Source organism: Canis lupus, chromosome 27, assembly GCF_011100685.1.
Source record: "Canis lupus familiaris isolate Mischka breed German Shepherd chromosome 27, alternate assembly UU_Cfam_GSD_1.0, whole genome shotgun sequence".
Taxonomy (NCBI): domain Eukaryota; kingdom Metazoa; phylum Chordata; class Mammalia; order Carnivora; family Canidae; genus Canis; species Canis lupus.
The window spans coordinates 37568382-37595806 of NC_049248.1; the positions used below are offsets into that span (position 1 = coordinate 37568382).

Consider the following 27425-nt stretch of genomic DNA (forward strand, 5'->3'; position numbering starts at 1 on the left):
ACCTGACTGTGCCATGACCTAAAAAACAGCACTAATGGAAGAAGTTGTAATAAAAATTTAAAGGGAAACAGAACTTGGCAGAAACGTATACACAGAAGGAATTCACAAGATTCCTGGAAAATTGAAAAGGAGGACCTGTGGGATTTCAACTATAGTCGCCGCCCCCCCCCCCCCCCCCCATATTTTGAATTTGTAATTAATTTGGAAGGCTTAAGGGCTTTGGAAAGATGATTTAAAATCCCTTTATTTCTGAAGTCCTACTAGTTAACCTTAACTTTCCTTATTTTGACAAATAATAATGAAAAGTGCATCTTTACTATAAGCTCCAAATGTATTCCTTTAAGTCTGTCTCTGGTTTTTTAAGAAAACAAATAACAAAAAAACAGCTATAAGATGTGCTTTTACCCAGAAAACTCTAATGGCTCCTTCAAAAGGAACATGCATTTACAGTTTCTTCTCCCAAGTCACTTTTTGAAATGTAGATTAATATGACCTGACAGATTATAATAACCACCAAAGAGCATTTTCATTAATTATAATGAGCAAACCAATAATATAGATCTTTACAATGTTAGTATGAATTAGAACATATCAAGTCAAGACCATAATTGTAGCTGGAGTAAAATTTGACTGCTACGTCCAAATCCCTTAAAACAAAGACACAGAAGGAAAATTTTGACAGATCATTTAGCGATACTGTCATCATCAGCATTTCATGGTTTTTCGGTAGTTGTTAAGCGTTTTTAAAAAGTAAATATACTGCTTTGTGAAATAAGAAGAAGGTTGAAGAAGAGCAAGGTGAATAAGAGGAGGTACTTCTGAGACTTTGAAAAATGTTTTTACTTAAAACAATTTTTTTTTCTTTTTTGTAAAAGGAAGTCATTCTAAAAGTCCCTCCGAGACGCTGAACATAAGGTGGAGTTCCAGGGAAGTGGAAGCCCTCTGCCACTGTGCAGTTCAGCTCTCAGTCCCTTGTGGGCAGGTGCTTTTTCTTTTAGGACCTCAGTCTCATGTAAAAAGGCAGAAAAATCAGATTTCCTCACTGGGGTGTTGTTCAGTGACTGCACACTGATTGAATAGCATTTTAGCTATCTTAAAAGCATATTCATAAAATAATAATGCAGTAAGAAGTCTTCTCCAACATTTATGGATGTGCGGAGTTGGCAACACAGATTGCAGGCACGGGGACAGCCAGCCTCAAAGTGACCACAGCCCTCCATTGCTCAGCCCAGCCATACCCCTGCCCACTCCCCTTCAAACGAAACCAGACTGTGCTGGCATCAGAAATTGGTTCCGTTCTCCTTAGAAGAGCATGGAGGGGCATTTTTGACTTACACTTCTGGGGAAAGTAGTCACAGGCATTAGGTGTCTACCAAATTATCGGTGGGTTGCGAATTAATCCTACTCAGCAATATTATAAAATACCAGCAGTGCAGTCGATCAATAAATAAATGTCAGGCACTTACTAACACTTGCTAATAGGATTTTCAATTGAAGTAGAAATAAGAGCTATTTAAATTATGCACTATTTTGAATAAACCACCATCAGCTTCACTAAATTTTGCTTTAAACTTTTTCATTTATTCATTCATTTAATATTTATTAATCAATGTGCTTCAAGGAATACCAAGCAGTATATCTCAGTGTTTCCCCTCAAGGCCGGGAGTGGGTGTACTGTTGCCTCTGTCTCCTGCACATTGTCTTATTAATTGACAAATGTTAGTCCTGCAACTGATGCTGATTAGTTGTTTGAATGAAAGACTTCCAGGCAGTGTGCTGTGTTTGATGAGTTCCACCTGCACTTAAATAAAAGTGCTGGAGGAGTTCAGGTTGGGTCCTGGTTCTCACCTCTAGTTGGGCCTCAGAATTCCCTAGAGAGCTTTTTTATTTCTTTTTTATTTTTTTTTAATTTTTATTTATTTATGATAGTCACACACACACACACACACACACACACAGAGAGAGAGAGAGAGGCAGAGACATAGGCAGAGGGAGAAGCAGGCTCCATGCACCGGGAGCCCGACGTGGGATTCGATCCCGGGTCTCCAGGATCGCGCCCTGGGCCAAAGGCAGGCGCTAAACCGCTGTGCCACCCAGGGATCCCTAGAGAGCTTTTTTAAAAAGTGAAGGTGCACACTGACCTTCATGTGCTAATCTTGCTCTTGGTTCTGAATATGTTTATATGAAGTTTATGAAGGTGACTCTGATGTGTGGCCCTGTTTAAGAACCATTATCTCGGGGCACCTGGGTGGCTCAGCGGTTGAGCATCTGCCTTCAGCTTAGGTTGTGATCCTGGAGTCCTAGGATCAAGTCCCTCATCGGGCTCCCCGCAGGGTGCCTGCTTCTCCCTCTGCCTGTGTCTCTGCCCCTCTCTCTGTGTGTCTCTCATGAATAAATAGATAAAAATCTTAAAAAAAAAAAAAAGAGCCATTATCTCTGAAAGTTCAGGTTTATAATTTTGGAGGAGGTGGTGGTCTGTGACTCACCCTGATTTCACTAGGTGCCGAAATCTGTACTGAAATATATTCCAGTCCAAGAAGCGGAACAGTAGAATATATACGTACATACTCACAAGTATATGCACATTCACACATTCAGTTGTGTGTGTGCATATGTGTGTGTGTATATGTATATACAGATATATCGATGCAGATACATATATATACACACACACACGCAGATTTATTAAACAGATTCAGCTGAAGGAATTGGTTTATGCAGTGTGGGGCCTAATCCATAGAGCATGCCGGCAGGAAGGGCAGGCTGGAGACTCTGGGGAGGGGTGGCTGCTGTAGACCGTTTAAGGTAGAACTTCTTTTTCTCAGAGAAGCTTTTCTTTTTTTTAAGGAGTTTTTTTTAAGACCAATCAACTGATTAGGTGAGTCTCACCCAGATCATTGAGCATAATAACATTTCCTTTAAAGTCAACTGACCATAGATGTTAACCACATCTACAAAATACCTTCACAGCAACGCCTTGACTAGTGTTCAGTTGCCTGCCTGAGTCCTGTAGCTCAGCCACACTGACACCCAAACCTAGTCATCGCAGTGGATATCGTACGGGAGGGTATCTCAGTTGCATGAACAAAAAATGGAAGTGGAAACGAGTAAAGTGTGTCCAGTTTATTTCGAGTGTGGAGTTGATCTGGGGTAGTGGGAGGAGATGAAGTTAGATGGTTTAAGGCCAAATGTAGGACTAAGGGTTTGGACTCGAGCTGAAAAGACAAAGCAGTGCTAGAGCAGCCCTGCCGAACGGAATTTTCTGTGATGATGGAAATGTTCTGTCTCTGTGTTGCCCACACCACAGTCCTTTAGCCATGTCTGGCTGTAGAGACACATGGTGTTGGTTCAAAACCTCCTCGGGACCTTCCTGGGTAGAACCTGAAGCTGACCCCATACGTGGAGGGAAGGAGAGACTGAAGAGAGGCCACTCCAGACCCGGAGGTGGTAGGTTTAAAAAGCCAGCGAACCTATGAGGCTTGTCTTGGGCAGCCTCAAGGCAGTTAGATCCCCGCCACTCCCACCTCTACCCCCTCCTTCCAGAATCTTCAGAATTTCTATAAAGGCCTTAAATGTGTTCAGTCATATACATCAACCATGTGGTCTGAATTCCACATCAGAATCTCAGGGCCGTGTCCTTGGGGCAGCTTCTCAGAGCAGGGAAGGCAAGTGGAATGTACATTCCAAGGCCGGAGGAGGGGGTGAGGAGCCTCCCGTTGCTGGGGTCCAGCTCCAGGGTCAGCCAGCGGTCACGTCCTCCCGATGACCTCCCCCCGCATGTGACTGGTGACACAGAGGAACTGGATTTTTCATTGTTTTTAATATGAATTCACGTCAGCGAAGTAGCTCTGCAGGCCGGTAGCTACTGTGTTGGACGGGGCGGCTCTGGGGAGGTCAGTCCCACAGGAGGGCAGGGAAGGAGAAAAGGAACCATAGATAGTCTTATGGTGGACTGGGCCACTCCTTACGTCTCGCTTTCCCCTCCTGGTGCACCCGAGCCCCTCGTGTCGGTGAGGTGGCCCCAGCTCAGGCTGTCACCGGCTTCCCTCAGGCCCTAGGCCTCAGCGTCCGTTACCACCGGCCTCTGTGTTAGCAGGTGCCAGGTTTACCTGCAGTGCTAGCATTTTCCTCTCAACCTCAGACCTTGGTATTTCCACTTGGAACCTCCCAGATTCTTACTCGTCCTCCCCTCCTAACTGTGCTGCTCCTCCAGTTCTGGGCATTTTGGTAAATGTAACCACGGTGGCCTCAGCTGCTCAGGCCAGAAACCTCAGAATCCTTGACATTGTTTATGACCTGCTGTGTGCAAGCATAAGGTACAGCTTGTCTGTCCCTTCGTCTTCATTTATTTCTGTTGCTCCCCCCTCAGACTAAGTCACTCACTACCTCTCTTCGCTGGACTCACAGTCCCCCGTGACCCCTTTTGCCACCCACTACCTGTCCTCTAAGCACTTCCTTGAAAAGCAGAAAATAGATCATTTCATTTCTTCTGTGATGTGTAATGGAATCCCCACCCCCGCCACCATTGCTTTATCTGTAATATTACAAAATATCACAGGATAAAGGGTTAATTAACTTCAGTTGATTTATTTAATAATATTTATCCATTTAATATTTCTCTAATCCTATTAAGCACGGTCTATTGGGAAATATCACTGAAGTATCCCTTGGGGCATATATTCTAGTGAGAGAAACAGACATTAGTCGAATAATTACACGAATAACTACACAATTAAAATCATGAGAGGTGACATTTAAGGAGGAATATAAGGAGCTCTGAGAGTATAAAAGAAAGAGACCTAAGCTGGTGGAGAAGGACAGGGAAGGGCTCCATAAAGAGGAGTTTGCCAGAGAAGAATTCTGGGGAGTGGGGGCCACACATGCCAAGAGAGGAAAGCAATACTTTACTCCAATGGAATACGACGTAACCGTTAAAAACATTAATGGAATACAGAACCTGACACCGTGTTAGGACAGAATGTGGTCTTCAATTTTCTAAGCCATCTGGAGCAGCTTTTGGAAACCAAGAAGACTGAATCTTTAATAAAACATGAATAAGATGGTTCTGCTAAATAAACACTTTGGAGTTGAATGTGATCTCAAGTCAATTCAGCAAGTATCTATTGGCTTCTTTTCCTAGGGGTTCTGGGTTAAAAGCAAAAAACAGGTTTATTTCCTTCATTGTTATAATCTAATAAAATGTATACATAAAAATAGTTCGATGACATATAATAGTATTTTATCATACTATTATTATAATTTATATAATATAGAATTAAGAGCCAGAATGAAAGGTATAAAACAGTGGTTCTAAAGGTTTTATATGGGGATCCCTGGGTGGTGCAGTGGTTTAGCACCTGCCTTTGGCCCAGGGCGCGATCCTGGAGACCCGGGATCGAGTCCCACGCTGGGCTCCCAGAGCATGGAGCCTGCTTCTCCCTCTGCCTGTGTCTCTGCCTCTTTCTCTCTCTGTGACTATCATAAATAAATAAAAATTTAAAAAATAAAATAAAAATAAAGGTTTTATATTTCTACACTTTACTCTCTTAATAAAGTATGAACCCTGAGCTTTCTTTTTGTTTTAAGATTTTGTTTATTTATTCATGACAGACACAGAGAGAGAGAGGCAGAGAGAGAAGCAGGCTCCATGCAGGGAGCCTGACGTAGTACTCAATCCCGGGTCTCCAGGATCATGCCCTGGGCTGAAGGCGGTGCTAAACTGCTGAGCCACCCGGGGTTCCCCCCAGGAGCTTTTTTATGTGGGTATATTGATACTTACTGTAGGAGAACTTAAAATTAAAAAAAAAAATTGAATGTACTAAAATTTACTTAAACGTAACCAATGATAAACTCAATATACCTTAATATATGATATTTTAATGAAAAATCACTATCTTAAAAACATTAGTAAGAAGGATGGCATTAGGATCCCTGGGTGGCGCAGCGGTTTGGCGCCTGCCTTTGGCCCAGGGCGCGATCCTGGAGACCCGGGATCAAATCCCACGTCGGGCTCCCGGTGCATGGAGCCTGCTTCTCCCTCTGCCTGTGTCTCTGCCTCTCTCTCTCTCTCTCTCTCTGTGTGACTATCATAAATAAAAAAAAAAAAAAAAAAAAAAAGAAGGATGGCATTATTTTATATACTTTATAGATCTCTTTAAGAGAAGGCAGCTGCCGGGATCCCTGGGTGGCGCAGTGGTTTGGCGTCTGCCTTTGGCCCAGGGCGCAATCCTGGAGACCCGGGATCGAATCCCACATCAGGCTCCCTGCATGGAGCCTGCTTCTCCCTCTGCCTGTGTCTCTGCCTCTCTCTCTCTCTGTGTGACTATCATGAATAAATAAATAAAATCTTTAAAAGAAAAAAAAAAAGAGAAGGCAGCTGGATTTTTATATCTGCTTCTGCAGTTAAAAGTTGCAATATGTTGTTTTGGTTGAAGTATGAAGTAGATCCAGCCTTGCACAGATACATAGACAGAAGAGAGGTCTTTTTAAAAGTCTTTTCAGGTAATTGTGAATATTCTTCTTTGATGTGACATTAAAACGGGACAGGTAGTAAGCATCTTAAAGGTTGGTTGCAATACGGAGTGTGAAACCATATCAACAAACTTTTTTTTTTTTTTAACAAACTTTTTGTATATTGAAAACCTGTCTTGCATTTCAAAGGAATCTTTACCCAAGCAAAATTTTTATCACTATGTATAGGGCAGTTGAAAATATTGGTTCACAGAGTTTAGTAGCTCTTACAAATGTTGACCCATTTCATTATACAATATGAAAAAAATGACATTTGCTAACACACACCCAATCTCATCAGAAAAGCTAATGAATATTGGGAAGCTGTCAAGTTCACAGTGGTGAATACAAGTTGTCCTAAATTCTAATACTTGCTTGGAAGGTCGAATTTTATCATTAGCAATAAATATTGTCAGTTGTTTTTCCTGAAATGACAGTTTCACTTTGTTCATTTTCAGAAAAATATCTGCCAAATCCCGAAGTCCATATAACTGAATTTTGTGTTAGTCATCTGTCAACTAAATGTGGTATCTATGGAAAAAATTGGCTACTTAAAAATTACACAAGCACTTTTCCTCAAGACAACCACCATAGCTTCAGTGTGCATCAGAAGTGCTTTATGGGCACTTCATTTCTTCACACAGAATATTGAAAATGTGTGTACTCAAGGATCAGGATTTAATAAAGTTAGTTATTGTTACAGCTTCATCAAGAACATATTTAAGAGAAGTGACTCTTTATGTAGTGGTGAAAAATATAATGACAATTAGTACAGTTTGGTGCTGCTGCTGAGTAATGTAAGACACTGACAGTTTTGCCCACCATTGCTTTTGCACCATCATTGCAGATGTTGACATAGTAAAGAAGATAGATAAGTTCTTAGTGTTATAAAGGTGGTTGTGACCCCACAAGCCCCCTGAAAGGGTCTTACAGGTTCCTAGGGGTCCTTGTAATGCACACATCCATTGGCATAGACAGCAGTATAGTGAGGGAGAAAGAAAAAGAGACTTCTTATTAGGAAGGCTCCATGAGAGGAGAACTGAGCTAGACCTTGAAGCAGTACTAAGATTTGGATAGGTAGGAAGGAAAACAGAAAGGGATTTTAGGAGGGGAAGTCATGTGAGTAAAGCAGTAGAGGCAGGAAGCAGCATTGACTAGCCAAAACACTGATGAGAAGGGTGGTTGAGTTGGAGGGTTAGGAATGGGGAGTGATAATAAAATACGGGATATTATAATGAGATTGTGAGGGAATCTTGAATACCCATCAGAAACGTTTATACTTTTTCCAGAGGTCACTGGGAATAACTGAAGGTTTTGAATCCTACGACTTGAACATGTTGGTTGAGGACCATCCTTATGGTAGAAGTGAATTTGACAAACAAGACAACTGAATGCAAGGAGACTGATTGGAATATTAATTGTAATCTAGTTTATAAGGGTCAAGAATACAGGCTAGAGAGATGGCAGTCGATGGAACAGAGTGAAATGTAGACTAATTCCTTCAAAGGTAGAAGCAATATGAGAACTAAAGAAGAAAAAGTCAAAGGTTACCAACATATTATATTTTATAACCCCAGTTCCTTGCCAGGGACATTGTTAGGGAAATAGACCAAAACTGGGTGTTTCTATATAAGGTCTCACTTGAGACTTTCTGCTTCATTCAAAATTAGAATGCTTCCTTTTTTTCTGATAACAAGAGCTGGATCATTGAACACATTTCCTTTTTGCCCTTCTGCCAAGAGGCTTTGTGCCAAATGTCATGTTAAAATCACAACGGTTACAGTTGTCCCAGTGGTTAGTACACTTTCTTCCTTCTACTGTCTCTGGCCTTGATCCTCTATCTCTGTTTACAATTCATTAATCTTACTATTTTCATTCTATTTGATACCAGATGTCCCAAGACCTCTTTTGAAAGAGATTGGTGGTGGGAGACTCTTTTAGGGTTTCTGGTACCAATTCCAATGTGAAAGGGTATAATTCCTCCCCTCCCCCCACTAAGCAGTTCTCAGACACCAGCTGGGTGTCAGAGAATTCAAGTCAATTCTGACATTATCTACCAGGAGATAGCATCAGATTCCAAAGGTTAAGGACTTAGCCCTACGAAGTTGCCTTCTACTCCCCACTCTAACTGCAGTGGCAAGCCCCAGGCTGATACCCGTGCTTCTGATCAACTAGCTACAGATTGGAGGATCCAACAACCTCCTTTTTAGGTTCAATCAATTTGCTGGAGCACCTCACAGAACTCAGGGTAACATTTGCTTATATTTGCGAGTTTGTTAAAGAATTTGAATCAATAGCAAGATAAAGAGATATATAGGAAAAGGTATGGGGAAGGAGCTTGGAGCTTCCTTGTCTTCTCCAGGTGTGCACCTCTCCCTGCATGTCCACGTGTTCACCAACCCAGCCCTTTAGGTTTTTATGGCTTCATTGCATAGCCTTGATTGGCCAAGTTATTTGCTGGTTGTAACTCCAGCTCCTTTCCCCTCCCTGGAGGTGATGGAGGGCACTGAAAATTCCAAGCCTCTAATCACATGGTTGGTAAGATCCAAAAGTCATTTTTATTAATAAGACATCCATATCACTTTTATGTCTCTGAAGCATTTTCAGGACATGTGGATGAAGACCAGATGCATCTGAGAAATATATTTTGGTCATCTGAATAACCAAATATATATTTCTTATAAATCATTATATCACAAGGAGAGTACAACGTAATGATAATATATTAACCCTTCACATATTTTATTCATTCATAGCATAGAGCACTCTACATCATTCACGTTTTACTCAGAACCTTAAAAAAGCTCAAAAGACTCTTGACATCCAAAACCAAAGCACCACAGTTAAATTTCAAAGAAATTTGATAAATTCAGTTCATCTGGTTGTCCAATTCAAAGCAGATGAGAAGTAACAAAGGATAGTGAAATACCTATTAAAAATAGGTAAAGTGATACCAAAAGAAATGACTCAATAATCTGAGTATTGGCAGAGAGAAAAAGCAAGATACAGGTGCAAATTCCTAGTACTTGTAGATTATGTGAATGAACCCAGCACAGCTCATAATTAATAAAGAGCTGTGAGATGTTAGAGAAAACCAATAGCTCACATTTCTTACATTACCATGTTCCAGGCTCTGTGCTGTTGCTGTTGATATATCATTGTACTCAATCGTCACAATAACCATGCATTTCTTTCTATGATTTCCCTTTTCACAGATGAATAGTTTTAAAGAAATAAAATATATACATAAAGGTACACTGCTTTTGTATATGGCAGAGTTGTGTTTTGAAATTGGCTCAGCTGGATAATAAAGCCCATGTTCTTTATTGTTATTTGGGACTCCATTTTTACCTTAATAATAATAATAATAATAATAATAACAATAATAATAATAACAGCTAAGTTCAATATCCTCTTAAAAGATATTAAAAAATACTATCTAAAAATACATTTCCTCAGAGCACTTCACTTCTTGAAAATTCCCAACAATTGACCGGAAGAGGATTTTGTAAAGTATTATTTATAGTCAGTTTCAAGCATTTTTGTGCCATTGTTTTAAATTAATCCTATGGTGTTTTTTGGTTGGTTGGTTGTTTTGGAAACATCTGTGCATCCTCATTTTCATAGAACAAAGAACAGCCATTCTTGTAAACTGCTTGTGAGTTAAAGAGAGAAAGTAATACTTATATAAAACATTAACCAGGTGTTGTCATAATTTTTGCTTTGCTGGTCACTTGATGCTCTGGCTTCTTTTTCTTCCTCCTGCTTTGAATGAACTTGGAAACATCAGATCTCAGAGAAGTAGTCTGAGAGGATTATGGCCAGTGGATACATGGGACATAACAATCCATGAGGGAGTGAGTGCTGATGACAGGACTCTTGTGCTACAAACTCTGAGCAGCTGAAAAGCTAAAAATAACCTGGAGCATCTTAGACTAGAAATGGAAACATCCTGTGAATGATGAAGAGTCTCTGGGAGTGATGGATAGTAACTTGAGGGGAACCTGCCAGAGAAGAACTGGACAGGAAAAACCTAGTAAAGAGCTTGACTTGTTGCCTTGGTTACATCCCCAGTGCTACCTTCCATAGCGTGTTCAGCTTGACAGTCTGAATAGCCAGTTTGCAACTCTGTTTTCTGTTCTTTCTCAGATTATAATCCCCTTCTATGAGGTAGGATTTTCTTTTAAACTCATAAAATTTCAGGTACTGTTTATCCGGGTCACATGTGACTCAGGTGACTGAGAAAGGGGAATAGTTCACAGTGTTGGATGTAGTAAATGAGACCTACCAGTAAATATTTTTGAGTTGTCACCAGTTAGTTTTCTAAGAACTGAAATTAGATATGTGAAATATGGTTGACTGAGGGGTGCTTGGGTGGCTCAGTTGGTTAGGTGGTTAGGAGCCTTCTGCTCAGGTCATGATCCCAGGGTCCTGGGATTGAGTCCCATGTCCAGCTCCCTGCTTAGTAGAGAGCCTGCTTCCCCCTCTGCCTGCCACTCTGCCTACTTGTGCGTGTGCATGTGTGCTCTTTCTCTTTGTCAAATAAATAAATAAAATCTTAAAAAGAAATATGGTTGACTGAGAGGAATAGGAAAGTAGGTGAAGGGCAACCCTGTGGTTATGAAGTCCTGTGAAAGCTCTTGTTCCTTAAGACTGGTGATCTTAAAGTTGTGGGTAGTATGTTGTGAAAGTCCATTAAATCATAAAGGATCTGGTCATAGAGATATTATTTTGGTTCTAATGGACTCCAGAATATAAGATTGGGAGTTATTTCCTAAAGGTCCAAAAAGTGTAATTATGACAACCATCTTGCCTAGGTGGGAAACCTATCGAACATTTTTCCTCAAGAGGTAGTACAAACTGAAAATGCTAACAGATTCAAAAGATGTTTAAGAATGTTAAATCCATAATGTGATCTTAAAGTAAAAGCAGGACACTTTTGGGATATTGAAACCTTAAGAGGTTAGCCTCCGGGAGAATAATCATACCCTCTTAGAAGTATCCTCTTATACCACTTGACTTGTTTTTATCACATCTATCACTTTATCCTTCCTAAGACTTTATTAGGAATATTTACAGCTTAATCTCACCCACATTTCACCAGTGTTATCATTATCAGATGCGAACTGTGCAAACCAATGATGGCTTCTTCTAGAAAAGTATGAGAACTGCTATGGGCATTTTCACACTTTTTTTTCTTTTCCTTTTGTGACTTTTCTTGTTCGTCTTCTTTTCTACAGATCACATCTTTAAGGAACACTAAAAAGTGGTTTAAAATGGCTGGAAAACCTATGGAAAAACTGGGGAGCAAAAAAAATTGTAGTCATGCTAATGAAAATCCTAATCACAGCTCTCACTGTGGGGTTAAGGAAAAGGTTCAAACAGAGTCCCTCCCCTAGGAAGAACCTTCTAACTGAGCATCTCTCTGCAAACTTCCTAAAACCTGTTATCTACCCTAGTTACACTTCTTTTAAGGAAGTTTTACTTTAAAAATGTCATTAAAAGTTCTATTTTCATATTTCCTCAAGCTTGCTTCAGGAATTTTAAGAATATATAAAGTCATATGAGAACTTCATTTGATAAAACCACTGTTTCCTTGGCATGGGCTGGAGGGAAATATTTAACAGTAATTATGCCTAATGCATTATGCCTTTATACTCACCCAGCATCTGAAATGTGATGTTCTAATAATAGAACTCCAGAGTTTATTTTAACATGAGCAAAAGGAAACAAAGGCAAAATGCATATACCAAATCAGAAAGCTGTTGGCATGAGAATGTTCCCTTGTGTGTATAATCAAAAAAAAAAAAAAAAAAAAAACAGAAGCAGCAGCAGCATTTTCATGACACAATCTAATGATATCTGTAAGCGAACTATATCCATCCCTGTTAAGAAATGTCTGAAACCCATAAAATGAGTTGTTTTGGAACTAGTTATAGCCATTTGCCAATATAAAATAGCAAGATCATTTCTTAGGAATTTGTACATAAGCATTTAACTCGCAATAAAAATTATTTATGAACTAAATAAGTACTAAGTTAATTTTTATTAAGAATTACAAATTCTAAAAAAAAGAATTACAGATTCTAAATTTTTTTTCAGAAATTTTTGAGTCAAAATATATAACTGATAATTGGTAGTTGCACAGGTGGCATATAAACTATAATAGAAAGTATGTCAACCTGGGGCAGAGATCTCTAAAACTAGTATTGCACATTCCAGTTGAATGTCTGAATTTCAGAAAACATATCAACATTGTTGAACCCAGGACTGATGGACAGTACTCTAAAATATTTCTCCCTTTTGCTTTTGGGACTGACTTGGTAATTTTATGGGCCCCTTCTATATTGCCATTCATCCTCTTGTCCCATTTGCCTGCATGGTCTTTAGGATCTCATCAGTAAAACCCAAGAGGATCCATTGAATAGGGATTAAATAATAATATAGTTCAGTTCGGTCAAGAATAGTAATTGGCATTTCACAAGAGCAGTAATTCATTTGGGCAGTACCCATAAAAATGTTGGCACTCTAATTAAAAAGTGCAAATGAAAAAAATATTTTTACTATCCCGGGGAAAGTGAAAATAACTGAAATCTAGTGAGGGTGGGAAAAGGCATTTTCATACTCTGCTGGTGCAAGTGTTCATTTATTATAAATATTATGGTTGACAATTTAGCAACCTGCATATCAAAAGCTCCTGAAAAGGCCATGCCACTTAAAATCTGCTTCTAGAATTTAGCCTAAGGAAATAGTAATTGGACATGTGCATAGATAATGTACAAGGATGCTCATTGCATCAGTGTTTATAAAAGCAGCAAATTGGAAACAATTTGTGTGTGCATCAGTGGAGGGAATATTTATATTATAGTGATTAAACATCATGCAGAGCTTTATATCAAGCTAGAAAAATGCCTATGATAGATGTTTATAAAATAGTATGTAGGGTATGGTACCATTTTGGGGTGTGTGTGTGTGTGTGAGAGAGAGAGAGAGAGAGAGAACCTGAAAGGATACATTCCCGAAATATTAAGCTCAGCTCAGCTCTGGGAGGTGGGATTACATATGACTTTTATTTATTCTTTTTTACTTTTCTGTATCTTCAGTATTTTTTTTTTTTGTATTGAGTACATATTACTTTTATCATCAGGGAAAAAAGATTATTCTAAGAAAAAAGTAGACTGAGCTCATGCTACATGTAAGGCTCAGTGGAGAACTCAGGGTGAGTGAGACCTGGCCACTGGCCTTCAGAAGTTAATAGTGTGGTTAACAGAGTGGGAAAGGAGACTGTGATTTGTACAAATACCATTCTGCGTCACTCTTGAGTACACCTTGATTATTATAGTGTCACCATCAAGGGTTCTTCATGGAGTATCTAGACATGCTTGACTCTAAGACAAACAAACCAGAGTCCTCGCTTCTGGATATACCTTCCTTCTTCCCCTTTCTACTGACTTCCCTCCCATCAATGTTCAAAAATCCATACTCACTTATCCCCTACAATACACTAGTGAGCTGACTGCTTGTTGGGCCCCCGTGTGTGTCCACATATTTCTCCTTATTCCTGTTAACTAACAGGTTTCTTCCTCTTCATCCTGCTTTCCACAATACCAGTCTTTCCCCCTTCAGCATCAAACCCTATACCAGCAGTGCTTGGCATTTTTCTACTTTGCATTTTCTCACTATCCCTTGTTTTTACAGGCTGGGGAGGAGACCTGATAAAAGGAAAGAATTTGTTCCGGTCTCATCTCTTCTCTCTGTAGTTGTGTAAAGCAAAAAAAAAAAAGTTCCACTATTCCTTATGCTTTGAATCTCCCTGAGTTGGGGAAAACACTTCAGAGTATATCTCATAACTGTAGGGTATGTAAATAAAGTTTCATTGTGTCCCATATCTTGTGAGATCTAAATATTTACATAAAGGCTTTCCTTTCTAAACTTTGGTTTCCCTAGAACTTGCTATGTGCGTGGATTTACTGAAAACTAGAAGATCCAACATTTTCACTTTAGTTTTCTGCTATGATAAAGTTTGCTTTTCTTCTGTTGTGTCCTCCTTGGAGTTAATTTGCTTTGTTTTACTGGTCTTAAATACTGAGGAGAGTCTCGTGTTTTTTCTACATTCACATGTCAGTTACTCTAATTGTGAGTGTCTTGATATCATTTCTTTTTCATAATGTAATTCTTCAACTATTATTGTTAGACATTAAACCTTTCTTGCATCCTGCTTCATATAAGGTCAAGACTATTACCCAAATAAGCTTGGACTACTCTCCAGTATCATAGTCAATGGTGACTATTTGAAAGTTCTGGAGATAAAATCAGTTATCACTTGCTGTCCAAGGCAAGTTTCAAACACTCTTACACATAAATAAGAGTTTGAGCAAAAATCCCAGTTGGACTGCTTTTTATGCAGATCTTGGACAAATAACTTAAATTCAGCATTTTAAGCTCTAGGAATAGATGCCCCTATTGTAGAATGAGACTTCCAGTCTTGTTTTTGCAAGGTTATTTGAGGACCTGATTTGTGGACACTTGAGAAGTCTGAGATTGGACAAATGCTAAGCAGCAAGTTATTTCATGAGCTTGCCAAGTGCTGATACCAGGAATTCCAGGAGGGTGCTTAGTAAGATGGGCTGCTCACCTAGATCCAACCTAAATGCCACAGATCAGTGACACTCAGACAGTGGTTTCCCAGGTCCTCTCTTACCCCAGCCTTTCCTCCTCCACCTAGAAGACAGACCTCACCATCATGTTACCCATTCATATACCTGAAGCATCCTAGTCAAGAAGTTGAATGCCTTATTGCAGCCAAAGATTGCTTATGTGAAAATTTCCTACAAAGTAATTACTGAAAAATCCTCATCTTTGAATTTGTTTTTTGTCTACTAGAACATTCTTTCTCAGTCCCTTGTCCTATAGTACAGAGATCTCAACCGGATCCAGGGACAGGACTGGTACCCACGCATACTTCTTAGCCAGTAGCAAAAATTTTTCAAGTTCTTAAATTCACAACTCCAGCTTACAAGTACTGGGCACAGTATTTTGCTGCTTGCATTTTTTATCCTGATTTGGTTAAAGAGATTCCTGCCCTCTAGGGCTCTTTTATTGAAGGAGCCACCCCACAAATAAAAGAAGGAAAGAAGCCAGCTTAGAGGAGGGAGGCCTGGAAAACATCACTTGCATGAATCACACCTGACCTCCCTTCTTACTCTCTCTCCTTTTCTCCTCAGCCAAGCTCTTACTGCTCAGACCAGCATGTCTCCTTTGCATCTCAAGTGTGAAATGTCAGAGGCAGCAGCCAAAGACAGAAGTGGTCAGGCCACTATTCCACGGTGGTTGGCAGCATAGTTTTGAAATAATGACAAATGAACATGAGTGTTTTTTTAACCACTGCAGCCCTTAACTTAAAGTACACATCAGGTCAGTTGGCCACCAATGAGTAAATGAATGCTCGATTGGTGGAATCTAGTATCATCGGGACTGGTGAGGTCATTGGGTATTTTTGTATCCTTTGAGTAATACCTAGTAGTGCAATTGCTGGATTCTAGGGTAGCTCTATTTTTAACTTTTTGAGGAAGCTCCATACTGTTTTCCACAATGGCTGCACCAGTTTGCATTCCCACCAACAGTGTAAGGAGGGCTCCCGTTTCTCCTCAACCTCACCAACACCTACTGTTTCCTGTGTTGTTGATTTTAGCCACTCCGTCTGGTATGAGGTGATATCTCATTGTAGTTTTGTTTTGTATTTCCCTGATGATGAATGCTGTTGAGCATCATTTCATGTGTCTCTTGGCCATCTGGATGTCCTCTTTGGAAAAATGCCCAGTTTCAGGTTTTTGTGTCTCATCTTGGTGCCATTTGACTTGGTCAAAAAGAGTGAAGATCAGGGATGCCTGGATGGCTCAGCGATTGAGTGTGTGCCTTTGGCTCAGGGCGTGATCCTGGGGTCCTGGGATCGAGTCCCACATCGGGCTCCCTGCATGAAGCCTGCTTCTCCTCTGCCTGTGTCTCTGCCTCTCTCTGTCTCTGTCTCCCTCTCTCTCTGTATCTCTCATGAATAAATAAATAAAATATTTTTTTAAAAAGAGTAAAGTTCAGGTTTTGAGTAGGTACCAAGAAATGCAGAGAGGTCAGGACTTGAATAATTCATCACCAGTCATTTAAAGAAGTTTGTCAGTATTTATCCTAAGAGATTATTAAAATTTTACTATATAAAGCAAAACTTTAGGGGAGGAATTACTTTTTAGTTCTCTATTATTTCTTTCTTTTTTTTTTTTAAAAGATTTTATTTAGTTATTTATAAGAAACACAGAGAATCAGAGACATAGCAGAGGGAGAAGCAGGCTCTCTGTGGGGAGCCCGATGTGGTACTCAATCCTAAGACCCAGGGATCACGACCTGAGCCAAAGGCAAATCCTCAACCACTGAGCCACCCATGCATCCCGGTTCTCTATTAGGTGAGTTGAAATGTCCTATTGGGTGAGTTAGGCCTGTAGTAGATTTATCAAGTGAAAAATCTAGCTTTAAAAAAAAAAACAGTTTTGTTCATAAATCAGTCTTTTTAAATTTGGGCCAAATTTCTTGTCTGTTACCTATTTTTTCCAGCCCCACCTTGAGTTTCTCCCTTCTTCCCAATTACCTAGTAGGAGGCCTTCTGCCAAGAGATGGGAAACCTAGATTTCATAGCAGTAGAAAACTGGCATCCTTTTCCCAGCATTGCATTCCAGTAATACCATCTTAGAGTTTGACCCAGTTATTTCACACAGACAGCTGATGCCAAGTCCATGAGGCTCTCCTCCAAACAAAGGGCCATGGTCTTCAGTCACACATGAGAGAGGTGCACGCAGACCAGATTATCCGGAGGCTGACTGCCAGCCTATGTGGCTGAGCAAGGGCAGTGGGAGGGAGAGTGTCTGGAGGGTTCAGACGTGCAGGTGGGTTCTCATTCCAGGCTTCATTCTTTAGACGTGCAGGTGGGTTCTCATTCCAGGCTTCATTCTTTAGACCTTCACTTCAGTGAGTCCTGCTGGATGCCACCAAAGGCTACAGAAAAAAAAGTGGCTTTTGTACACTTTTCAGACATCTGTAATGGTGACCAGGTTTTTGTGACTATTATTCCACTCCACTGCACCTCCCCTTTGCCATTCTGAAGAAATTATTCATTCTTTTCCCCCTTTACACAAAATTTTCCTCTCGCAGCTGCCCTGGTTGTCACCAATTGTGTAAGATCTTCATTGAAAGGAAGAGAAATTGAAGGACCTAAAGGACTTTGTGACTGAAATGGAAAAGATGGGGCTTTAGCATTTTTGTACAGCTTTAAACACTTTTAAAAGTTTATGGATATTAAATAGCTGAAATTGTAAGTAAAAGAACTGAGTAGAAGCACCAGCCCAAGACACGGATGTGTCTGTTGTCCTGGCCCCTCTGTGCTCTGGCTCGGGAAACTCAAGGCAAGGGCACAATGTTTGTGCCCACAGGAATCCCTGGTTAAGTGTGACTGGGATAGAGGTGTGTTGAGTTAGGTTACACCAGCAGCATGAGCTCCACAGGCGAAGTAACCTGCTAAATGGGGGTGTTTGGACTGCTGGCCAGAGACCTTCACCTGCTCCATGGTGGAAAAGAAAGGAATGACGAGTATCAGGTTCAGTAAAAGATGTATCTTCTCAAAAGTGTGAAGAAAAGGAAGATGGGGTAGTGATAAAATTAGGTGATTTTTGTATTAAATTGATGCTAAATGCAAAGAAGAATTAATTGCATTTAGTGATTAAGTGGTTCTGCCAAATGACTACAAAATGCAATCTCCGCATGAGCTTTCAGTGAAAACAGAAGTTCAAGATTTAAAAATATTGCTTATCACTTAAAAAATAGTCTAATCCTTAAACAGCAACAAAATTCACGTAAGCATCTGGACAAGCTGTGTGAGCAACAGAAACCCAAGTCTTTGCTTACAGTGAATTAAAATAATTCTTTTCAAATCCACATGGTAATAAAGACTGTTTTAAACTCTATTAGGTCTGTGTTCAGCCATTGTTTCTTCATTTTTTTAAGCTCTAAACTAAAAGCTCACTTATTTATTATTGTTGCTGGGGTCATTTGTTTATTTGTTTTATTTGCTAGGAGTGAAGGGATATCTTTCATGAATTTGGGAACAAATATCAACAGCCATTGTAGCTTTTGTGTTCATCAAAGCATCATCTGATTTGGTTTAATGTTATAAAGTGGTACCTTCTGTAAACTGGGAAGGTCCGGAGAGAAATCATGAAAAATGGTAAAAAGGTTAGAAATTATGACTTAGGAAGGGTGAGATTTTCATAAACGGTGCTTTGTCTTATATTTTTCTTCTTCGTAAATGAAGAAACTAAACTTCACTCCTTCAGATAGGCACCTCTGGTTACCGTGTTTATTTACAAAGTGATACTCCTTTGCTGTTGGAGGAGGGAATAATTCTGAGATGATTGTGTTTATGTAGAAAATACTGATATTTTCCCATGTGTTTGTAGCATAATCCTAAACTCAATTCAAGGACTCCTTTTACCAAGAACATGCTCTGCTTGCAAAGATCATGGTGACCGTGACCTCTTGGTTAAGTGACTAGGAATGGATTTTTCTTTCTCTCTAAACACACTGATGTACCTATTAAAACTAGAAAATAAACACTTATAAATTGACACTTTAACAATTGGATTAAAATTTGTTTTTCCACACAGGAAGAATTTAATGGAAAACATGACTCCCTCTTTTTTAATGACGGTCAGCGAAGAATCGACTTTGTTCTAGTATATGAAGATGAAAGTAGAAAAGAAACCAATAAAAAGGGTTCAAATGAAAAACAAAGGGTAAGTTTTTGCTATTCTCGTTTTTATTTCTTACGATATTGTGAAGTGAAAAAAAATGTTTTTTTTAATGTAAGCAATAAAGTGAAACTGGTGTTTGAAATATCATGTACCAAGCATACGTTCATATTTTCTCTGCTCATCATTCCCTCAAGCCATGTTAACAATTTTTTCTTTTGTAATTTGAAGCAGAAACTTCCTTGGGCTCTTAACCTCAGTTGGTTTCACAGCTGAAGACAGACTTTCTTCCAAGGAATTGCACTTTCTATCTGTAGAAGAGATTTACGTTATTATTTTTTTTTAAGATTTTATTTATTCATGAAAGACACAGAGAGAGAGGCAGAGACAGACGTAGGCAGAGGGAGAAGCAGGCTCACCGTGAGGAGCCTGATGTGGGACTCCATCCCAGGGCTCCAGGATCGTGACTTGAGCCAAAGGCAGATGCTCCACCACTGAGCCACCCAGGTGCTAATATATTTGTGAGAAATAGAAAAATATTTGTGAATTTGTGAATTCCATCATACCGTCTGTCAGGCCTTATTAAGGATTTGAGACTCCACCAAGGAAAGGCAATTTCAAAATCCTGTTTTCTTTGAAAGAAAAAAAAATTATACCTAAATCATATTGATTTCCTAAATCTAGTATATCTATTAATATACTATATTAATCTATCTCACCAAAATGTGATATTTACATTAAAAGTATACTTGGCGAGGCACTTGGGTGGTGCAGTGGTGGAGCCGGAGCCCTGAGCCTTAGGCTCAGGTTGTGATGCTGGGGTTCTGAAATCGAGTCCCACATCAGGCTCCTCGCGGGGAGCCTGCTTCTCCCTCTGCCTATGTCTCTGCCTCTCTCTCTCTCTCTGTGTCTCTCATGAACAAATATATAAAGTCTTTTTTTAAAAAAAAGCATACATGCCTATTTGCTACAAAGTGGGAAAGGAAACTAATGATTAATAATGACAGCAAATGTAGTAAGTGTGGTAACTAGCCTTCACTGTGCTCTTCATGGGTGGTATGTGCCTCGTGCATGCTTTATCTTATTTCATTTTCATAGTAACCTGGGAGGTGCATTCTGTTATCGTACCATTATAGACAACAGGGGTGACCCTTAAGGTCACATGATTGCCCAAGGTCACTGACTCTAGCATGAGAAGTCATGAAGCCATGGTTCACAGTCTTGTCTTAAATCGAGAACCCGTGCTAGTCACCTCTCCCATTTTGTCACTTCCCTTCCTGCCTTTTCATTCATTGCCAGTCAAGCTGCTGCTTCATCCTTTTCCTTTTCTTCAAGCTCTTCTAAGTATTTTTATCTGGAGATAGTAAACCATTTAGTAGGCTAGGGTTATAAAAAAAAAAAAAAATGCCTAGATCTTCTTTACCTGAACCCAAACTATATTAAACTGAAACAGGACAAAAAGGAGATAGCATACACGTGTCATTGTTTCCCACTATGGAAACAACTCCCTCATTCTTTGTTTTTGTTTTTGTTTTTTCCCTGTTCCTTTGTTCTCATGTCTACGCTATTACATATACACAAATTTAATTGTCCCTCTCTGGACTTTCCGAAATGCATCATTTCTGCCTATGCTTCAAACCAACTGATGAAATCTTAAAATTTAATGAAGCCATCATACCTGTTTTGTTTGGGAAGGGGTAAGTTTAGAGGTTTGTATTTGCATGGTATCACATGCATTGGAACTTGACATTCAAATTCTATTTCTACCACTCCAATTATTTGGAGTAATTCCAATTGATATAACAAACTAGCCCTGATTGCAGTGGCTTGACACAATAAAAGTTTACTTATTGCTCATGTCAAGTCAGATGTGACATTCCTGTTTGGCACGATGGGTTTAGCGAAAAGGGTAGGGCTCTGTCCTTTGCATTCAGGGACTCAGGCTGATACAGAAGCTTTGCCATATTGCCATCTTCTATAGGGAGATCATCCTCAGCTTTAAAGTAAATAATAGTTTAAGAGAAAGGATAGAGAAAGTAATTGTGCTTCTTCACCACTTTGGCCTGGAGGTGACGACATCAATTATGCCACATTCTTTTGGTCAGAACTCAGGAGAGTGGAAAATGTAGTATCTGACTGGACAGCCATTTCTCCATAGGAATGCTGTACTATGGGAGGGAAACTGAATCTTTGGTGGACAGCCGGCTTGTCTTGGCCACAGCTATTAATTGGCTCTATGACTTGAGGGAATTTTATGATCAGTATCATATTTTATTGTAATTTTTGAGATGCATGTTATTTTTCCATTTTGCCTTCTTCACAATCAGGGTATGTCTTACAAATGATATATCATAATTTCATTGGTGGAGTTTTTCCTATTGATATGTAAAATATTGGTTCATCACACACTGATGGCATCTTAGGTTCAGGAAGTGGGAACTCCAATACTCATTCCATAGGGTTGTAGTTAGGATTGAGTAAAATACTATGTAGAAATATTATATAAATTGTTAGTATGTATTAGATAATATTAATTCCTAAACCTTTACTTTTATTTCCAGTTTTCTTAGAACTAATGTATGAATATGAAAAGGCATGACTCCTCTTTTGTTATTATATAATTTCTATATATATACACATAATATATACATTATATATATGTTTGCTAGAGTAATATAGCTTAGAATGTTTTATCATTTTTCTGTGGACACTAACATATATTAATGTACAGTCATAGTCACCATCATCAAATATTCATTAAACATCCATCATATGCCAATGGAACTGCATTGAGCACTATGTAAAGTAAGTTAAACAAATCTAATCCATTAAAGTGTAAAGGAAACAGTTCTGGATTTAAACAAGAGTTTCACTGCCATGGTAAAGGGGCCCTAGAGCTGCTTACATTATTAATAAATGCTGCATTTGTTTTACACAGAAACATAGGTCCCAAAGTAACTCTCATAAATCAGGAGGAAAAAAAAAATCATTAATTTGGCAATCTCTGAACTCACAGATAGACGTACCATGATGTTGGTCTTTATAAGCCGTGCTTTGAAGTGCTTTGAGTTGTATTTGTACATATTACTTAGACTCCACCAGAATTTAAAGTTCAGCTTTGGAATCACATTTTTATTAATCAGAAAAATATTTGTGAATTCCATCATACCATCTGCCAGGCCTTATTCAGGATTTAGGACTCCACCAAGGAAAGGCAATTTTTAAATCCTGTTTTCTTTGAAGGAAAAAAAAAAATTATGTCTAAATCATATTGATTTCCTAAAGTAACACCAAGGTAGACTTTGCCTGTAGCTGATCTAAAGAGTATTGTTAAATACTTTCTAGGGATGGAGAAAGAAGTTATCTGGTAGGGCTACAAAACATAGAGGAGTAAAAGGCTGCATCTTCCCATGAGCAAAAGAGAAAATATTTTTCCTAGCCAGATCTCCAAATAACATGTCACTTTGTCCTCTTATATTAGTGAAAATACTTCAGGAACTTCACACCTTCCTTTAAAAGCATAAATTGTTTACATTTCGATAGGCATAGGGAATGACTGTAAGTTGTTTCAATAATATGTGCCCTAAATGCCACTTGTCCTTGACACTGAATCACTTTGAATATTCTTTTACTACAAGAAACAGGAAAGTGGAAAATTAGTATCTGACTGGACAGCCATTTCTCCATAGGAATGGAGAACAGGAAAACCATACTTAAAGTGGCTTAAATCCTAAAGGAAATCATTTCCTCACTTAAGAAGTAGCCTAGAAACAACATCATTTCTGTGTTAGATAATTTATTGGCTTAAAGAGGTTGTCAGGAATTGAATTCATCACATCCTTCCGCCCTGCCGTCCATCCTCAATATGTTGCTGTTCTTAAACTGACTTTACCTTGTACAAGATGGTGGTGGTACTTTGAAGCACCTGGAGGTGGGAATAGGGAATGCCCTTTTTTAGGGGGGGAAGAAAGCTCCCTACCCTATAAAAGCCCTAAGCAGATCTCCCTTCACAGTTCTTTGTCTATCATAGGTCTGTTCCAAAAATGACTGTTGGCAAGATGAATGGAATTACTTAGCATCATTAGCATAGACAAATGAAGATGAGTCTTTTGTCTCGTAAATTGCTGGATCACCCAATACCTGAAAAACCATCAGGCTTTTCTTAGCAGTGAAGAAGGAGGAAACCACTGACTGTTCAGTAGGTAGCCAGCGGCATGGCACATGATTAATTATATATAATTATATATAAATGTGTTCGATGTACATTAGGAAGAGCAAAGATGTTCTAATGAAAACAATTTTCTGTATTTTTCTCCAACTCTTTCTGCTCAGTTTTGTTTGTAACATTTCCTCCACTTCCTTTTGCTAGCACTACAAACTAGTGGCAGAGTCCATCTATTTTCGATTTTGTTTTGTATGACGCTGGGCATCCCTTCAAACAGATGAGCTTATGACCAAGTAAAAGTATGATTCAGATGATGGTAGAGAGGGTAGGGGGGTCAAGGTAGCACAAAGACAGTCTAAGCAATCCTGAGTAAGTGTTTTATTTATATAACTTTCTATCTGCACAATCCATTCCTAAAAGTTAATGGAAAATTTATTTCCTTGAAGTTGATGAAAATTTCATATATGGATGTGGAAATTTGTGTCTAATACCTGACTTTAAGAATTCTTTAGTATGTGGCAGAAGGATCGGGCCAGTGGAGATCCTAGCATGCGAGGTTTTTAAGAAATGAGCAATCAAACTAAATTATATCCAACCTTTCAAATAATGTGAGACAGCTAACTAATTGGTTACAGAACCCGTCAGCCTTTAAAACTGTTATCCGTTATGTTAGATGAGTTATCATGAGGTTGGAAATGTTTGCCTAGGGATGCCTCGGTGGTTCAGTGGTTGAGCATCTGCCTTTGGCCCAGGGCGTGATCCCGGAGTTATTTAAATAAATTAAAAAAAAAAAAAGAAAGAAATATTTGCCTAGAAGCTGTATGAGATCTCTTTGGACATGTTTCAAAGTTCATCAAGAAGTTCTAGTACAGTGAATATATTATATCACTCCATTTACTGAGGTCTTATATTTTTCAGTAAACTTTTATAACAGTGTCCATGAAGATCTTGTACTGTTTTTCGGTTGCTCGTTCGTTTTTTCAGTTTCAGGTATACAATTTAGTGATTCAAGACTTAATACAACACTCAGTGCTCATCACAAGTGTACTCTTTAATCCCCCTCACCTATTGAACCCGTTCCCTCCACCCACCTGCCCTCTGATAACCATCAAGTTTGTTCTTTATGGTTGAAAGTCTGTTTCTTGGTTTGTCTCTCTCTCTTTATTTTCCCCCTATGATCATTGCTTTGTTTCTTAAACTACAGAAGTGTGAAATCCTGTGGCATTTGTCTTTCTCTGATCTTATACATTCTTAATAACTAGTCTCATTTTAAAATTTTGTTGATATTGTCAGAAGCATTTTAAATTGTGGCTTGTGATTTATTGTGTATTTAAAAAGTTCATGGATTTTCATAAATTCTACCTAGAAACCTTGATAAACTCTTTTTAGTTATACTTTCCAATTCATCTATTAAGTTTTCTCAGAAAAAGACCTATTATCTATAAATGATGAGAGCTTTGCTCTACCTTTGCCACCTTTACACTTTTTCCCTTTTCTTGTTAAAGTACAGCAGCTAAGCCCTCTTGAATAAAGCCAGTAACACATAGTAGTCACCATTTTCATGTTCCTGATTTTTTGGGGAATGTTTCTAAAATTTCCCCATTAAATATCTCACCTGCTATAAAATTTTGATAGTTTTCTTTCAAAAAGCAAAAGGAGTCCCCTTCTAGTCCTAGATTGCTAAGAGTTTTTATGATAGTTGTGTTTTACATTTTATTAAGTGCTTTTTTTAAAAAATCTGTTGAGGGATCACATGGCTTGACTTCTCATTAAGCCTTATGTGTATTAAATGTATGGTATTTGTGCCTAATGGGCAATAATTAATAGTATAGATAACTCAAAATCATTTATTATTGACTTCAGCTTGCAAGTATAATTTTCCTAGTCATTAGCTCCCTACTTATGCTAATACTACATTAACATAGTTTATTTATAATTCATTAAAAAGTATTTGAGGTCACTTACGGAAATAATATCAAGAATAAAAACAATTAAATGAGAAACACAGAGTTACAAATGTAAAGCCCAGGAAAATAAAATGAAGCTGTCTGTGAGAGTAATAAACAAAATGATTTTTTATTAACCACAGGTCCTGTTCAGAAGTTAGAGTTCAGCTGTAAATTTGCTTCTGAGTTTCCTAGTGGCCAAAGAAAATAGGAGATGTTATTAATATGGTCTAAAGTTTTAACACAATAAAAACAAAACTGTTTAAAAGAAATATAATGTTCTGAGGATCTCCCAGAAAGAAATTCATTCCATGGAACCTCATATAGGAGAAGACATGATTGAATAGATCTAACATTGGCATATCTTCTCCAAGTTGAAGAAATAAAAGAATGGCAGAGAGGGATTATAAAGAATCAGAACAGCATAAAATTTCCTAGAAATGACGTTTGCCACAGATATTCTGTGAATGGAAACTTGAGCATTAGATTAGGATAGGTTAAGAAGAAATGATGGCAAGTGGTGTTAGCTGGTTTTACCTTCTCAGATGAATTTTGGTAGGTGTCCTCTCTTCTTTTTTAGGCAAAAAAATCCGGTCTAACTTCAATTTGCTAGCATTTTAGACTAAGGCAGGGAGCTCTTCTTTATATTTTTATCTCCTTTCTTTACACCCTACTTACTTATACTCAGATTGTAGGTTAAAGGAATAAAGTAAATTAGAATCAGCAGTTTCAAATTACAGCTACAAAATGTGTTGCTGGTATAAGCATGTTTGGTTTTATTTTTGAGTACTCAGCACAAGAGCAATGAATCCAAATCTTGCTTCTAACTCCCAAAATGGGAAGTGTCATTAGGTCCAGTGCTTAAAACAGTCAAATAAAAAGGTCAGTGAAATCCTAAAAAGTAAAACCTGATTATTCTATTTCATCTCACAAAGATGTGGAGAACAGAAAATCCTTGCATTTCCCTGATCGGTCCTTCTGAGATCTGACCTTAGGTTTGAATGAATAAGCTGTCATTTGCCCCTGTGGTTTCAAACAGTTCCCTGTATCTCACTTTTTAAAAGGTATAAGATTAGGAAAAATCAACTATGCTGAATTTTTATGAGGAATAGGCTGAAAGGGATAAGTAATAATAAGAGTAGCTGCTCTGTGCATAGAGAAGGTATGTCTTAACGACAGTATTTCTTAACTTTGGTAAGAGGCACCTGTTTTACTCATTGAAAGTAGATTATTCAGGCAGCATCCTATACCGACTGAGTCAGAATCTCCAGGAGTAGGGCCCAAGAATCTGCACATTTTAAGCAAATGCTCCAACTTGTTTGTATAAATAAGTAAGTTTGGAAAACATTGCACTAAAATATTTATAGTAGTTATCTCAGCAGTGAGTTGTTATAAGGTGACTTTTCTCCCCTTCTCAGAAATTTTCTGTTTTCTGAGTTACCCACAGAGAGCATTTATTTCTTTTGGAATTACACCTAAAATGTTAATTTAAAAAGAAGATATGGAAGTGAATTTCAGCTAAGTATTCACTTCCATTCCATGCTTATTATTTAGAATGCTCATCGTTTTTCTGTCCCCTAGAGAACACATATTACCTACTTGAGTAAATTCCTCATCAGATCGGTCCACTGACATTAAATGTTTTATCACCAACATGTGAATTTAAATTAAGTCCCAATTAAATTATTTATTCTGCTTACTGAACCTTTTTGAGTACGTGATATATGACTAATAAATAGTACTTAGTAATTTTTGGTACAAATTAAGTACCTTTAACTTACTCTTCGTACCTTTGTAGGCTTAACAAAGATTGGCAAGTTGAAAAATACTGACAGTACCATCAGTACTTTGCCTAACAAAGCTGTAAGAATACTTGAAAGTAATCTATGCATATATTTCATTAATCCCAACTGATTTGTGCTTTATTATCATTACAGTGTGTTCAGTAATTTTACTTTGTAGGCATTACAACCCCCCTTTTTTTTTAATTCTGCAAAAGCTGGGTGACATAAAGAAAAT

At 38.4% G+C, this 27425-nt stretch overlaps 1 protein-coding gene across 3 annotated transcripts in view; it reads left to right on the plus strand.

Annotated features, from left to right (window-relative positions):
* The window catches only part of ANO6 (anoctamin 6), a 184709-nt gene that overhangs the window by 84275 nt on the left and 73009 nt on the right, over window positions 1-27425 (plus strand). For all 3 annotated transcript variants that reach the window (XM_038577414.1, XM_038577415.1, XM_038577416.1), the window contains one exon: window positions 19212-19340. In XM_038577414.1, coding sequence (XP_038433342.1) covers window positions 19212-19340 — 129 coding nt within the window. The remainder of the gene's footprint in view (window positions 1-19211; window positions 19341-27425) is intronic.